Source organism: Vombatus ursinus, unplaced genomic scaffold, assembly GCF_900497805.2.
Source record: "Vombatus ursinus unplaced genomic scaffold, bare-nosed wombat genome assembly UNPS02014792.1, whole genome shotgun sequence".
Taxonomy (NCBI): Eukaryota; Metazoa; Chordata; class Mammalia; order Diprotodontia; family Vombatidae; genus Vombatus; species Vombatus ursinus.
The window spans coordinates 12352303-12368995 of record NW_020954570.1 but is presented as its reverse complement, the minus strand read 5'-3'; the positions used below and the strand labels follow the sequence as shown (position 1 = coordinate 12368995).

Genomic DNA, 16693 nt, shown 5'->3' with positions numbered 1-16693 from the left:
TAAAATGAGGATTTTCACCAGTGATCATTACTATATTCTTGTAACTCATGCTTCTATTACCACCTGCTCTTCTTCCCCACAACTTTTTACCAGTTTATCTGCAACTTATACAGAAGCCTATATCTTAAAATTCTTCTGACAGCTTCTATCCTTTTACCACAGTTATTTAAACTCTTTCTTTAATGTCTAAACAGGAAAAGAACCTAAGAAGGGATAACATGGAGGTTCCTAATTTATGGCTATATTTTAATTTAAAACATTAGCTCAGGGGCAGTCAGGTGGCACAGTAGTTCTGGAGTCAGGAGAACCTGAGTTCAAATCCAGCCTCAGACATTTGACTCTACTAGCTGTGTGGCCCTGGGCAAGTCACTTAACCTCATTGCCTAGCAAAAACAAAACAAAACAAAAAAAATAGCTCAGAAAATAGGCTCTGCTGAAGTTCTCCTTGACTTTCCATTCAGGGACTCCGTTGTTCATTCACTAAATTTTATTGAGTACCAACCAGGTACAAGACAAAGAATGTAGGCTAATTATACTAATGGAAAGAAACACTGGACTTGAAGCCAGCTTGGTTCTTTTCTCAGCTCTGCCACCTCATAGGTACTAATAACCTTGGGCAATTATAAACTCTCTGAAGCCATTCCCTTATTTGCAAAATGCAGATATTACTTGTAGTACATACTTCACACAGTTATTATAAGGATTAAAAGAGATAATGTGTGTAAAGTATGTCTGAAAGAGTAAATAAAAAGTCGATATTAATAACAAGGCACTATATTAGGCAATCAATGTTCGTCATGACATTCCAGGTTCACATTAATGTTAATGGTGTTAAGAGATTCCCCGAGTAACTTCCTCTGAAGAATTCTATGGAAAGCTGAAAAACCATTCTCTATTTTCATTCTGACTCATCTGGATGTCATTAAATGCCCTCTCCACCATTTCCTTACAATTTTTCCTCAAGAAGGAAGGCATTTCATTTTGGTATTTCTAGTGCTGCTCTGTTTTGATTTGTTTTTCATGATTTTTTTCCCTCTTTCCTTTGGTTGGAAGAGTTTCCCTCACATCCTGGGAATGCATGGCTGGAATATGCATGTGGTGAGGTGATACTTAGTCCCTAGGGCATAGTGGTTTAACCACAGTGATTAAGTTCCTGCTGACATCTCCTAACAGGTTAAGTGGGACGTAAAAGACCCTTAAGACTATATCCTCCCTTTTCAGCAATCTCTCCTATTGCCCTCACTTCACATATTAGAACCTTCCCTTCTTTTTTTTTTTTTAGGTGGCAACTTTTAAAAATCTTGTGAATGTTTTTATTTTGGAATACAATTCATAACATTAAAGCCTGTAAGAGTATTATTGGTTCACTAAAAAGCAACCACTTCCACTTTGGTAGCAACTGAAGAAGCACTTTTCATTCTTCCTCTGGTTCGCTTCACAACAAATTAATTTAAGTTAACATACACTATATTAGATACTTAAGTAACAGAGGTAAAAATGAGACAGAATTACAAAATGCAGGACGTGGAACAGACCTCCAAAGGTCATCTAATCCTTGCTCTCAAAAAGTTTATATATTACAGGGGTGGGGTGGTTATAACACGTTCACAGAAACGTATAGTATGTGGTTAGGGAATGAAGGGTGCACAAGACAGAGCAAAGTACTCTCGGGCTATTTAAGCAAGAGAAAAATCACTAACTGTCCTCTTCATCCAGTGGAAATCTCTCCCTTTTTATATTCAACATCTAAATAAGAACTGAAAAGTTTTATTCCCTTTCCCTCAAATTTCACACAAGAAGGCATATAAAAGTTTCTCTCCTTACAGTTTACTTAGGTTCTGTTATTTCATATATCTGGTATGTTCATGTTATCTGTAATTTGAGATTACAGACTTCTAGAAGGATGAAGTAAGGTCCTGTTTAGCTTAATTTATTAATGTATGTGCATTTCATTAATGTATGTGCAGTGTATGTGTATTTCAGTATGAATGGTACAGTATGTATGTTTAGCATTTATATAGCACTTTAAAGTTGAGAAAGTTCATTATTCCTCAGATCACCTCTGTGAGGTAACCACTGCCAGTATTCTTCCCCTGTCTCTTCCATTTTACAGATGAGAAAATTGAGAGGTCTTAGAGAGATTAAATGACCTCTTCATGTTCCACAGAGTTAGGATTTAAACTCAGGTCTCCTGACTCGAAGTCCAACACTCTCTAAACTACACTGTACCGCCTCTACTCTGAGCCTCCTTTGAAGCTAATGACTCTTCTTTTTGATTCATCTTTATATCTTTATAGCAGGTAAATATAATAAAATCTTATCCATCCCAAACAACTACTAGCAACTTCACTTATAGTGTACATAGATATATTATATCAAGAAATATAGTCTTCAACCAAGAAGTAAGCAAAAAAAAGCATCTGAATAACCAAGAGATATCCCAATCTACGCATTAAAACTGGACCACTTTGCTCAGAGAAGAGCTTCCCAAACCCTTCTTCAGAACCTATTTACTCTTACTTTATACATGACTCTAACAATTTTGGGACTTTTATTTCCAAATCTATAGGTGATTAAAGGAAATTAATTTCAAGGGGCTAGAAACTGGGAGTAAGAGAGGAAGATGATGATAGGTTGACAACAGGAAAGGGGACAGAAAAACTATAAAAATTAGACACAAGAACTCCAAAAGTTTAGCAACCGAGGAATATTTAGAAACAAACGGTAAAATTATCCTTCAAAAACAATAGGGCATCAATGTATTATAGACCAGTCAATCCTACTGATTTTCATAACAGTAACCTTGAGTTATTAAGATAAAGGATGTTTAGTATAATTTAAGAAGGCAGAGAATCACATAATATAGTTCAGGAAGATTTTTACCCCAAGGTTTTTTTTTTAAACCCCAGCACCAGTATTGGTAAAATACTCAGTTACTCTATTTTGAAGCAATCTTGATAATTATAATAGATATAGAAACATATTCTTATGAAATCATAAGGAAACTTATGAAGCAAAATGTATTAGAATGTAAAACAATGTTATAACCTCCTTGCTGTTGTTTAATCAATTCTCTTTTCAAATGTATAAAAATGCAAAGCAGTGCCATGTAGAATTGGAACAGTGATCGGAGACATCCTATTATCTCATTTCTAGCAAGAAAGACCTCTTTTGGCTCTTTTTGATCTGGCACTTCATGGTACTTTTGATTTTTAATATCTACAAATGTCTCTGTGTTTAAATATGCTTTTAATATACCTCAAATCAGTGTTCCTATCTATTTTAGAGGGCAAGTTCCTGAATATTAAGGAGGAACCAAGCTTGTTAGCCTCCTTTAAAGAACACTCAAAAAGTTATAACACTCAAAAAGTATATGACATTCAAAGTTATAAACAGGAAAATATTTTATTAAATCCTTCTGGAAGATGATCAAAGATTCACAAAGACGTGATGTTTAATGAACATAACTGAAAATTGGGGTGATGGTCATATAGTGTTACTTGGACCATCAAAATTTCCCTTTTAGTTCTGTTGTCAAATGCTAAGTAGATATAAGTGCCTTTCTCTTACCGTTCTCCTGTATAGCCTGGACTGCAATGACATTGACCTGTGGCTGAGTCACAGGTCCCTCCATTATGGCACTGGCACTCCTGGGAACAATTCTTTCCAAAGCGACCTTCAGGGCAAGGCTGACCACACACTGTGCCCTGCATTGAAACAGAATCTGAAAATAAGATGGAACTGCAGCCAGCGAAGGGGAGGAAAAGGGAAAGATAAGAATGGAGTGAGGAGAGGCAGGTAAAAGGAAATTATATTATTGGGAACTTGTACTAGATTGATTATTTCTCTTAAAAATGGCACACTAAGTCTTTCTTCTCTATTGGAAGATTGAAGCTCATTGTACATTTAGCCAATGCCAATGAGGAGACAATCTACAGAAATACTGAAAACTGAAATGAATCAAAACAGCAATCACAAACCTATAGTTAATTTTACATTTTAAAAGGACTAATCTCTTTTTTCTGCATTATCCATTTGTAGTAAGTTATCAATATTTCCCCAGTACTCACGAAAGTAAAATCCAGCAGTTTAACTGAATGTCCAAATACTTTATCAAGTTTCAACCAAGCACATTTCATTATTCCTCCCCTACTCTAATAAATCAACAGAATGAAATTTAAATGTATAAGCAAAATGTTTTATATCCTGTGTTTGTTTAATATTGTTTAAATTTCTGTCGATGGGCCAATAAAGAAAACAAAGTAATTGGCTGAGAAGATGGCATGCCCATTGAGCTTATACAGAAAACAGCAGACAGTCCATTGATAAGGAAATTAGCCTGATGGTAGAAGACACCAGTTTGGTATTCAAAAATTCCAGTTTGAGCCAAGTATCTGAGAGAGAATTGTTTTTGGTGGAGGGGAAGGTTAGAGAGTTTCTCTCTCTCTCTTTTCTCTTCCTCTTTTCAATGCCGTAAGAGAACAACAGGAGACAATGGTTCCAGCATGGAGCAGAAAGAGACACACCAAGGACAGACATGGACAGCCATAGCCACAGATGAGGAAGGAAGCAGCCTCAAGACACAAAACCTCCTTGCACTACAAAAGGAGGGCTCTGAACTCAAGAAAGGACTTCTAGTAACCAAGAGTTGTGAGTTTATCCTCTGGCCAAACATTCTCTAAATGTGCACCTCACTAAAATTGTACTCTCAGTTTGAGCCCACTCTTCCTCTGGACTTGGTGAATATTTGTGGGAAAGTATGTCCCAGGAATAAGTAGAGGAAATGTTTTGTATTATTCACATGTTTCTTGTTACATCACTTCAATAAATATTCTCTTCCTATAAGCTAATTTAGGTTACTTGCTGATAACCAATGGAAAAAAATAAATGCCAGTACTAGAATATCCTCATTCTCCTTAAGACTTTCCTTAGAATGCCGAAGGGAAAATAACAACTGCCCTCTGCAGACACAGCCTGACAGAGTGGGGGCCTGGGAGAGTGATCAAGGATTAGGTGGGTATGCTTACACGATCATTTGTCAAATTTCTTTTAATATGTTAAAACTTAAGATTAAGAATTTGTGAAACCAATTTAACAACACAGCAGAAGGAAAAAATCAGAAAAGCACATAAGCACTTTATGATTTAAAAAACACAATTATATTTTATACATTGTATCATATAACAGCCCAACTCTTCCACTGTACAAGAAGAAACTGAGATTGGTAGAAGTCAAGAAATTTGCTAGAGTCATCCAGTTAGTATGTCTGAGGCAGCATTAAAACCAAGGTCTTCCTGTCTTTACACTCTATCCTCTATACCACACTGCCTCTCTTTAGATATATTTTTTAATTATACATTTATAGTTGACACTTAATAAATGTTTGTTGAAGTTAACTGAACAAAGAGATCTAGGAAGTAAGCTTAAGTATTTGCATAGGGATACCCTGCACATAGTTGGCACTAAATTCAACAAAATTTAAGTGCCTACAAAGTGCAAAATGTAGGCTAGGAACTGGTGACATAAAGACATAAACCAAAGTAGTTTCTATCTTCAAGGCAGTGACAGTCTATTGGCAGTGGCAGGTAGGAGCAGGGCAGAAAATATAGCATATGAACAGGTCATTCTCTCTGGCTGTGCCCTGCGCTTGAAATCCTCTCCCTTCTCTGCTCCAACTAATGACCTCTCTGTCTTCCTCTAAGTCCCAACTAAAATCCCACCTTCCACTGGAAGCCTTCCTCAACCCCTCTTAATTCCAGTGCTTACCCTCTGTTAATTATTTCCTGTTTACCCTGTATATATTTGTTTGCATTTTGTCTCCCCCGTTAAATTATAAGTTCCTCTAGGGCAGGGACTGTCTTTTGCCTCTTTTTGTATTCCCAGCATGTAGCACAGTGCCTGACGTATAGTAGGTGCTAAATAAATGTTTATTCATTGACTTCAGCAGGAAGAAAGTACTAACAACTGGGAGAAAGTGGACATCAGGAAAGGGTTCATGTAGGAAGTCACATTGATGGACATATTAAAAGACAAATGACTTTCCAAATGACACAACTTCTTGCTACATTTTTGACTACTAGAAACGTTCTTTTCTCTTTCTCTAAAAATGCAAACTGTGGGTAGTTTGGAATTGAAGGTTACTGAACACAAGATGGTTTTATAAACCTTTTATGAATGCTTGCTGTAGATTCTTCATGGTGGCATGGGGAAATACATCTCCTTTGACTCCTAGCTACTGGCAAAGGGCAGTTGGTATGCTAATTAGATCTCTTTCTAAACAAAAGTTTTTTTGCTATTTGAAAACAAGAGAAGGTTTATCATAAAATCTTAAGCTTAAAAAGTTTTCATATTTTAGATTTATCCTCTTGCCTTCAACCAGGACCATCCGTGGAGCATCTAAGAAATATAAGAATCTCTCCTGTTTTCAGGAACCTTTAAGTGAGATGATTTGGGAAAGCATTTAAATAGTTCATTGCCTTTGTATCTTCTTTGTGAATGTCTAAAATCATATATACATATACATTCACATGCAAGGCAGTAAGAGTCATTAATATGTGTATAACCCCAACATTTTTAGGTAACACTATGATGCATTGTCTACTTTATTCAAAGCAATACCTTTTACAAGAGTTATCGGTGCTGACTGGGGAATAAGTTGGGCTTCAACATTTTTGAACTGCTGTTTCAATGTAGCAATTTACTTTTGAGCATATATTAATAATTCTTTCATATCAATATGATGACTTGGTTCAGTCTTTACCATAGCTGATTCTTTATAGCTACAATACGAACATCTTTATTTCTTATAAACTTGTGCCTTTTCAAAAATTTAACTCTCATCCAAGTTTTTTCTTTCTGCTTATCAAGTCTCTAATTTCTGTTTAAAATCCCAATATTCTCAAATACTACAGTGATTCAGTAAAACTTTGTCTCTTTTCTTCAATTCTCAATAACATATATAGGCTTCATAACATCATTTATTTTTCAACATTTGATTCCATGGGCATAGCTTCCTTTGAATCAGGTTGATAATTCCTTTTTCAAGTTCACTTGATATGTTTGTGTGACCATTTAGTCCACATTTGTAATAGAAAATAGTTTTGCTGCTCTACATCTTGATGGGATTCTTTTATCCATCTGTTGGATCTGTTGCGACTTAACTGATGATGAGGTCACATTTACTGTTTTTGGAATACGAAATGACTTTTATCTCCGGTCCTAGCATCATTTCCCAAGGCTGATTCTTTTTTTTTTTTTTTGGCTAGGCAATGAGGTTAAGTGACTTGCCCAAGGTCACACAGCTAGTAAGTGTTATGTGTCTGAGGCCGGATTTGAACTCAGGTCCTCCTGAATTCAGGGCCGGTGCTTTATTCACTGCACCACCTAGCTGCCCCGGCCCAAGGCTGATTGTTTAGAACTGTTTTTGACACAACAAATCTCTTTCCTCCTTTTTGTACTTTGATTAATTATGTCTCCCATGACACCCATGACAGTCTCAACAGAAGAAAATTCTGCTTCTTTGCTTGTATTGTCCTGGTGGAGGTTTTGCATTAGATTGCTATGAACTCACTTCTCTTGGTCCTTCATCTTTATAAGTGCAATAATTTTGTCTGTGCTTCCATTTTAAAACAGATATCTGTAGACTTATATCTTCAGATTTGTGTCATGAGTATAGCTCTCTTGCTGAGCTTATATCAGGTCAGGAAAAGATGTTTTGAAGCTACTCAAAATTAAATTTTTTTTTAAAAAAATTGACTTACTAATCACCCTCTAAGTCCATTGCTCAGATGCTTCCAAATATTTATTCTCTGACACTATCTTTGCTAAATGTGCCTCTGACCCAGACCACCACTGTACTCCTCTTCTTGGGTCATTCTAACCCTAACTGAGAGGTTTGCCCTCTCAGATTGCATCACCACCAACCTTAATAGTAGGCTTTCTAGGGGCAGCTAGGTGGCGCAGTGGATAGAGCACTGGCCCTGAAGTCAGGAGGACCTGAGTCCAAATCTGGCCTCAGACCAGACACCTGACACTTACAAGCTATGTGACCTGGGGCAAGTCACTTAACCCCGATTGCCCCACCAAAAAAAAAAATAGTAGGCTTTCTACATCTATCACAAATTTGGACAATTCTTCATATTTCCGGGTGGTATTGTTGAACCTAGAAAATGCCATCTCAGTAATTAGGCTAGCTCCCTAGTGACACTAGCTATTGCAAGCACTCCATATGATTTCAGTTTTTCTGCTCTGATATAAGACCTCACAAATTCAAAAGCAGGTGCTTTGGTAATTTTCACTAAATTACATATTTTGTCTTGCTCAGATGTCTGCTAACTTTTTAGTATTGGATACCAAGTATGCTGTAGCATACCAAGTCCAAATCACTACTGATTCTTCTTCAGGAAGACAGGGATTCATTCTGTCCTGAAAAGATTCCTAATTTGAGCCAATAATATATTTGTGCTATATGAATTCAATATTTGACACCCACAAAGGGCTTAAGTTTTTATTTTTTGCAAGCTTGTCTTTTATATTTCTCTATTGGCAATCTGATTTTCTAAAATCTACTCGTAAAAAAAATCAGCTCCTTGACTCAGAGAGTGGTTCGTCTTCTGTCACTGTATCAGCAGCTTTTGAGTCTAGTAACTTACAAAATACTGACTGAGCAATTTATCCTAGTCTTACCCTGTTATTACTCCACATTTCTCCAACTCGTTTAAGTTCTTTTAAATAATATTTAATATCATAATTCTTACTCTTAGCATTTACTCATAAGAACAAAAAGATCTTGGAACATTTTCATATTCATTACCTCACAATACTAATTAAACATGCCTGCCTCCATTTATGAACTAGTTATAACACAAAAATTTAGCAAACCAAAAATGCTAAACTAATCATTATGTAGACTATACAGTAATAAATAATAGTTATATTTAATATTTATCAAATAAAACAGTAAAAATAAACAAATACATGTTATTTGTCACTGGAAGCATTCCCAGGCATTTTGAATTTATTGTTCTATGAATTACAATGGCCTTACAATGAGAAGACATACTTCTAGAAAAGAAAAAAAATCCTAGATAAACCCCCATCTTTTTAGAAATTATCATAACTACCCACATGTAGCCTAGGTACAATGGTCACCCCTCTCTTTAACTGTTCCTGGATCATTTTCCTTCTTAATTTTCATTTTTGCTTCTGAGGTATTCAAGGGTGTATGTTCTGATTTAAGATCAAAAGTATTATTGAATTTTTAATTTAATTATTATTTAACATCATAACATTAGAACTAATAGAAATGCATGGTCCTTTTAATTAATCAATAAGCTCTGAGCCTTCATTCCAGGTTATAAAATAAACTGGAGAAACCTCTTTTCCCATAATCTCTCTCTCTTCTTTTTCCTAATCACTCTAGTCTAATTAAGTAAATATCACCGTATTAGTTATACAATTAAAATCAATAATTCAAATATATTTAAATAATGTATCTTAGTGAAAAAGATTACAGCTAGAGTTACTACTAACCATCAATTACAATTATTGCCATCTCATCTCTGGAATCATAGTCCCACCATTTGGCTCCCTCAGGAATGAAGTTAAAGTCTCTTCTCAAGAATTCTCTTCATAACGTCACTTTGCAAAATGAGAGTTAAACTCAGTTTTCTCAAGAATTGTCATTTTAGTCTTTCTCAAAGAAAAAAGCTAACTCCCTCAGTCTTTTCTTCTTTTGAAGCCTATAATCTCAGGGTATTGCTTGGGGGCAATGAAAACTTATATTATTTGTCTGTCTCACTATGTCTCAGCAGAAGGACTTGAAACCAGGCTTTCCTGACTCCAAGGCTGGCTCTCTATCTTTTATGTCACACACAATCTCAAGCTGTCTTCATAGGGTTTCTCTCTTCCAGTTTTCCACATCTGTATTTAGTTATGGAGCCTAGAAATTGACTTGAAAGAAGCTGATACTTGAAAGAAACGATGAGTACATCTTTGACTTAGTTTAAAAGGAAAACTTACCATCCAGCCATCAGGGCAAGAGCATTCACCAGTGACATGATGACACACTCCTCCATTTTGGCAGGGACATCTCTCTTCACACTGTGACCCATGCTTGCCAGGAGGGCAAAGATCCTCACAGCTGAAGGATTAATGTCCAACAAATGATATTGTTATTTGCAAAGCCACATTACAATCTTCAACCCCTGACATCAGTATTATACTCTGAAGCTCCATGATATGAATTGCTAAAATTTTTCTCAGAATATTGAAGTAAGCAAGTTATCCAATAATTTATTATTACTGAATTAACATAGATATGACATGGATTAACTTAAATAGTTAACATAAAAATATTAATAATATGAGTTGGCAGGACCTACTCTTGCCACCTAGTCCATTCTCTCACATTTAGGCAGGACCAAAATCAGATCTTTCTTGAGAAATAAGAATTTGTCCTGTTTGTAAAAAGCTCCAGATAACTACCCTTGGTGACTACTGCCCAATTTTTAACAGTCCTTATGACTGAATTTAACCCATTGTACTTTATTTTAAACCAGCTTCTTCTTCCTGTTCTGACTTCAACTGAGAATGCAAACAATTTCTCAGTATCCTCTCTAAAAGGGTCCTTCATATCACTGACAATTATTTTTAATCACTACTCAGTTTTTTTTCTCTAACTATAAGTTATAGAATGGTTGCTTATCCACTTTAGTAGAGAATTTCCTCAACAGAAGCTCCTTTCTTGTTCTGAAATCACAATTTCAGAAAAGAAAAATTGTGCAAGGCACCATGCCAGGCTGCAGAAATACAAAAACGCAAATTAAATAGTATCTACCTTGCAGGAGTTTACACTGTTACATGAGGGTGCAGTGTATACATTAATAAACATAATATAATATACAGGAATGAAATGTTAAAGGAGATAGAGAAAAAAGTACTCTAACAGTTTGAAGGGGAAGGTAATACCTTTCTTTATTGGTTTTGTTTTGTAACCATTAACTCATCTTTGCGGCTTCTCACAAAGGGAAGAATATTAATTTCTTTGCTCCTCTTTTCCTAATTCTACTTCCTTTTTTGCCAATGTATGCTGTCATATAAGAATGTTCTTTGCTGCAAATGGGAAATAATGACAGAGGTTTCTAACCTAATTGTTTCTCTTTCTTCTCTATGGAAATCAAATATTGAGAAAGACACATATTTATTTAGTTCACCAATGGGTTAAATTCTGACATTTTTATTCTTCGACAATTTCATAATGTATTCACAGCATGCCCAAAAAAATGCCACATGGAAAAAATTTACCAGAAAAGAATGATAATTTCATAGGTATCCACACTAATGAAATCCTAGGTTTTCAAGTAGTAAAGCAAATGGACACTCTTTTCACAGATGTGACAAGTCAAAACTCTTCCTTTTAAGAGTTCATAAGGCAAAAAAGAATTCATCAGCTAGCAGATAACTTCAAGGGTTGAGCTTTTTAGAACTTGGCTAGGTGGGTTCTTAGATGACAGGCATAGTTCATCACAGGACAAACACTCAAAGCCTTTCCAGTTTTTCAGGACATGCCAGAGCATTGTGATTGCAATATAAGAAAGCTTCTGTTGAGGAAATTCCCTCTATTAACATAGATAAGCAACCATTCTGTACCTTACAGTCTTAGAGAGCTGCCAAGGACACAGAAGTAAAATGCCTTACCTAAGGTCATACAACCAGTATTAGAAGGTCCAGTATGTGTTAGGGCAGGATTTGAATCCAGATTGTCCCTAACTCATGCCAACCCTATATCCCCAAATTTTGAAGAATGAATTGAATCTATGTAAATTAAACACAACAATGAGAGCAAAAATGAATAGAAAAAAGACTCTGCAACCTAAAACCTGCTCAAATAAACTACCAAAGAATATTGAAAACTTTTTTCTCTACTTTGATAAAGACAAATTCAGAAAAAAGCTCATCTTCACAATGGAACATGTACAATGAAGGTAAAGTATCTGGGTGGTATTAATGGAAAGAGGTCTGGACTTGAAATAAGGAGGAAAATGAGTTTGAATCTGTTCTGACACTTACTGATTGTAGGCTTTCCTCATTTTACAGAAGATGCTCATAGAGATGAAGTGACTTGGCCAAAGTCACACAATAGTAGAACTGGTATATGAATGCAGGTCTTCTGATTTCAAATCTAGTCCTCTTTCCTCTATACCACATTGCCATCCAGCAATTCAATAACCAGTCATTTGAGAGAGAGAAAACATGTGGAAATACAGATGCTTAGGATAAAGAGATACTTAAGGTGAGTTAGAAGATTTGTTCTTAATGATATTCTGCATCCACCATATTTATAATGGTATTCTGCATCCACTCAATACATCACTTACAAGGCTCCAGTATATCCAGGAGGGCATCTACATTCTCCAGTGACATGATCACAAGTTGCTCCATTCTGACACTGGCACTTCTGGTGGCAGTCATTCCCATAGGTGCCCTGGTCACAACGGTCTTCACAGCGCCAGCCCTTGAAGCCTGATGCACAGTGGCAGGCTCCCGTGATAGGATTGCACAAGGCTCCATTTTTACACTGGCAGCGACTGCTGCAGTGAGGACCCCAGTGGTCTCGGTCACATGCTGAGGGACAGGAAATGAAATCATTAAAGACTTCCAGAGTCTGTATATCACCTCAAGTGAATGAAGGAAAGTTCATTATATTGTTATTTCTTTCCTTCCTATTTTTATGATGGAGTTCTTTTAGATCAATTGGTTGTTGCTTTAATTACCTGCCAAGTAAAATTCAAACTCCTCAGTAAAAGTAAAGGCAATCAAGACTTTCCACAATTTGGTCTCAAGCCACTTTTTTTAAATTAAATTTTATTTTTAAACAAAGATTAGCCTTCTCTCCCTTCCCCTCCCCTATCCCCACCTTGAAAAACCACAAAAATCTAGTTATGCATAGCAAAACAAAACAAAATTTTTCATTGGTCATGTCTGAAAAAACTTCAGAATCTACACTCTGAGAACATCACCTCTCTGTCAGAAGGTGGGTAGCATTTTTCATCATTAGTCCCCAGGAATTATGATCATTGTATTGATCAGAGTTCCCAAGTCTAAAACTCTATCTATATATCTATATCTATCTATCTATATGTAATTTTAATTAGCCAAGATCTTCTTTCTCACCTCCCAACCTTCTCCTCTCCTCACACTGAGAACGCAAGAAAAACAAAGCCCATTAAATATATATAGTCAATCAAAGCAATTTTCATTTGTCCATGTCTTAAGAAATATTTGTTTCATTCTGCTTTTTGGAGTCCTTTACCTCTCTTTCAGGAGGTGGGTAAAATGTTTTATCATTAGTAACCTATCAGCACAATAGTAATCCATCATGTTCATATACCGTAACTTGTTTAGCCATTCCCCAATTTGTGGGTACCCCTCAGATTCCCATTTTTTGCCCCCTCAAAAAGAACTATAAATATTTTTTGTACATTTTGTTGTGCTTAGGACTAATCCCTCCCTTGGGGCAGCTTGATGGCTCAGTGGTTAGAGTGCTGGCCCTGGAGTCAGAAACACCTGATTTCAAATATGGCCTCAGACACTTACTAGCTGTGTAACCCTGAGCAAGTCATTTAACTCTGCTTGCCTTAGTTACTCATCTATAAAGCGAGCTGAAGAAGGAAATTGTAAACCATTCCAATATCTTTGCCAAGAAGACCCCAAATGGGGTCATGCAGACACAACTGAAACAATTAAACAATATCGATGAGTGGGTCGAACAACAAATCATAGAAACAATGAACGATTTCACTGAAGAGATTGACAACGAGACAACATTCCAAAATGTGTAGGATGTAGCCAAAGCATTACTTGAGGGAAATTTCATATCTTTAAATGCAAATGTCATTTAAAGAGAGAAAGGGCAGATATGAATGGTCAATAATGTGCTGAATATGGCTACTTCATTTCAATGGGGGATCAAGGAAAGGGAATTTTGTTCATTTACTTTTGAAACAAAATGAACAAGATAGGTATTGGGCAGGTGCTCAGTGGATAGAATGCCGGATCTAGAGTTAGGAAGACCTGAGTTCAAATCCAGCCTCAGACACTCAATAGCTGTGTGATCATGGGCAAGTCACTTAACCCTGTTGGCCTCAGTTTCCTTATCTGTAAAATGAGCTGAAGAAGGAAATGAGAAACTACTCCAGTATCTTTGCCAAGAAAACCCCATGGACAATAAAATCCACAGGGTCATGAAGAGTTGGACACAGCTGAACAACAAAAAAAAAATCTTTTTTTCAAGTTCCTACAATAAAGGCACCATTTCTAAGCTATATAAATAATTGGTTCAAACTTATAAAAGAGTCATTCCAAATTAGTAAGTGGTCTAAGGAGATGAATAGACAGTTCTGTAGAGGAGAAATACAAACTATATATAGCCATATAAGAATGCTCCAAATAATTATTAATAGAGAAATTAGAATTAAAGCAATTCTGAGGTTCCAACTCATAACTAAAAGGGAGAGGATAGGACAGGGAGAGAGGGACAGAATTTGGAACTCAAAACTTTAAAAAAATGAATGTTAAAATATTTTTAAATGTAATTTTGGAAAAATGATTATTAAAAAAAGAATAAGCCAATGAAAAGAGGATTTAAAACAGACTGGAGAAGACACCTCAATTACTTTACCGAGGCAAAAAAAGGATACTACCATTTGGCATAAACTCTAGAATGAAAAGATTACATATATAGATTTTTGTATTAAAGCAACAGTCCTCTGCAGAGTGAACTACAAGATTTAAAGAGTTATTATTTTAGAGATTCCACGCTATCTTTGAAATAAAATGAGTACAAGTGTAAGCCAGCCTAAAAAGAAAAAAAAGCTCTACTAATTCCCAAACAAGAAAGTCCATACAGTAAAAAACAGTCCAAGACAGAAAACAGCAGGTGGAAACTCACCACTGGAGCAGTTGGTTCCCCCCCAGCCAGGCTCACACTGACAGGTGTTTGGAGCGATGCATCGGCCATGGACACATTTATCAGCACAGTGGGCTATCAGAGAAAAATCAATAAAATAAAGGAGCTTTAGACACACACACACACACACACAAACACTTTTACTGTGCAGCTGTGTTATATCCTAGCTTCGACAATCACCTAAAAAAAATTCACGCTTGATAATTTTCTTCATTGAAAGAAGGAAGCCTAGCAATACCAGATTTCAAACTATATTACAAAGCTGTAATCATCCAACAATCTGCTACTGACTAAGAAATAGAGTGGTGGATCGGTGAAATAGATTAGATAATTTTCTTCATTCATTCCTCAGGCTTCTTTTTTCTATTTTTTGGTGAGGCAATGGGGTTAAGTGACTCACCTAGGGTCACACAGCTAGTAAGTATCATGTGTCTTGAGGCTGGATTTAAGCTCAGGTCCTCCTGACTCCAGGGCCAGTGCTCTATTCACTGTGCCACCTAGCAGCCCCTCTTCAGCCTTTCAATTCATTGTATAACCACATAATTTACCCTTGTTTGAAGATTTCAAAGTATAATCCTTCATTTCTGCTCTTTAAATTCTATTTCATGAGAGGCAGGTAGGTGGTGCAGTGGATATAGCCACCAGCTCTGGAGTCAGAAGGACATGAGCTCAAATCTGACCTTAAACACTCACTATATGACCCCAGGCAAATCACTTAACCTATATTGCCCCCAAAAAATAAAATAAATTTTATTTCATGGTAAGGAGCATTAAAACTTAAAAGAGAAAATGGAGTATCCAATATTTGTTTAATCAGCATTTATCTAGTCTGTGATCTGTGTACCTCTGTGTGTGGCTATATACTTGTATATTCTAACATAATACAGCAAGATGTATTCATGACTTTGTGATTTATGGGCAATAGAGTGAATACACAGGTAAACAGAAATACATTGAAACAAACAGAAAAGTTAAGCCCCAAATAGGAATATTTTCAGAGGAGATCACCAACCCTGTTGAGGAAAACTATAGAATTCTGGGCAGGGCATGGAGAAGAAATGCTTCAGGTCTGGGAGGTCACAGATTGTCTCTTTGGCTTGATAGCACTTTCATCAAGACCCTTAATAAGAAGCTTGTTGATACCACTAGAATCTTCATTAATCCTACAAGCAGCTCATATGTTCACTATTTAGATTGTAGGAGGCTGCATAATACACTGGAAAGAGGGCCGAATTTGGAGTCATAGGACTGGAATTCAAATTCTACCTCAGCCACTTACTAACTGTGAGCACTTGCACAAAGGACTTATCCTCACATACACAGTTAAGAGAGTTGAACTAAACCGTTTCTAATCTACCTTCTAGTTCTAAACATGTGATCCTAGGAAAAGGTAACATTTGTTTCACACAGACTTTTATAATTTACTTAAGTATCTAGAGGCAGAATCATGAGTGGTAAGCACTCTGAACCCAGTCAGGAGAAACCTATATTCCAGTTCGGTTTCTGACACTCTATAGTTGTGTGACCATGATGAAATTACTTAACTTCTCTGAGCTTCAGTCATCTCATTTGTAAAATTAGGACAATCATATTCCTTACTTCACAGAATTGTTGTGAGGCTCAAATGAGTTAATGTTATATACATTACATATGCTTTATATAAGTACTCTCAAACCTTAAAATGCTATGTAAATGATGGTTATTCTTAATTTACAAAACTAGGTG

General features: G+C 36.1%; 1 protein-coding gene across 1 annotated transcript in view; it reads right to left on the bottom strand.

The window, feature by feature from the left end:
• MEGF10 (multiple EGF like domains 10) overlaps positions 1 to 16693 on the bottom strand; it is an 89009-nt gene that overhangs the window by 62896 nt on the left and 9420 nt on the right. The window contains exons 4-7 of the mRNA XM_027869214.1: positions 14951 to 15043; positions 12378 to 12624; positions 10021 to 10141; positions 3571 to 3707 (exon numbers count right to left, since the gene is read on the bottom strand). Coding sequence (XP_027725015.1) covers positions 3571 to 3707; positions 10021 to 10141; positions 12378 to 12624; positions 14951 to 15043 — 598 coding nt within the window. The remainder of the gene's footprint in view (positions 1 to 3570; positions 3708 to 10020; positions 10142 to 12377; positions 12625 to 14950; positions 15044 to 16693) is intronic.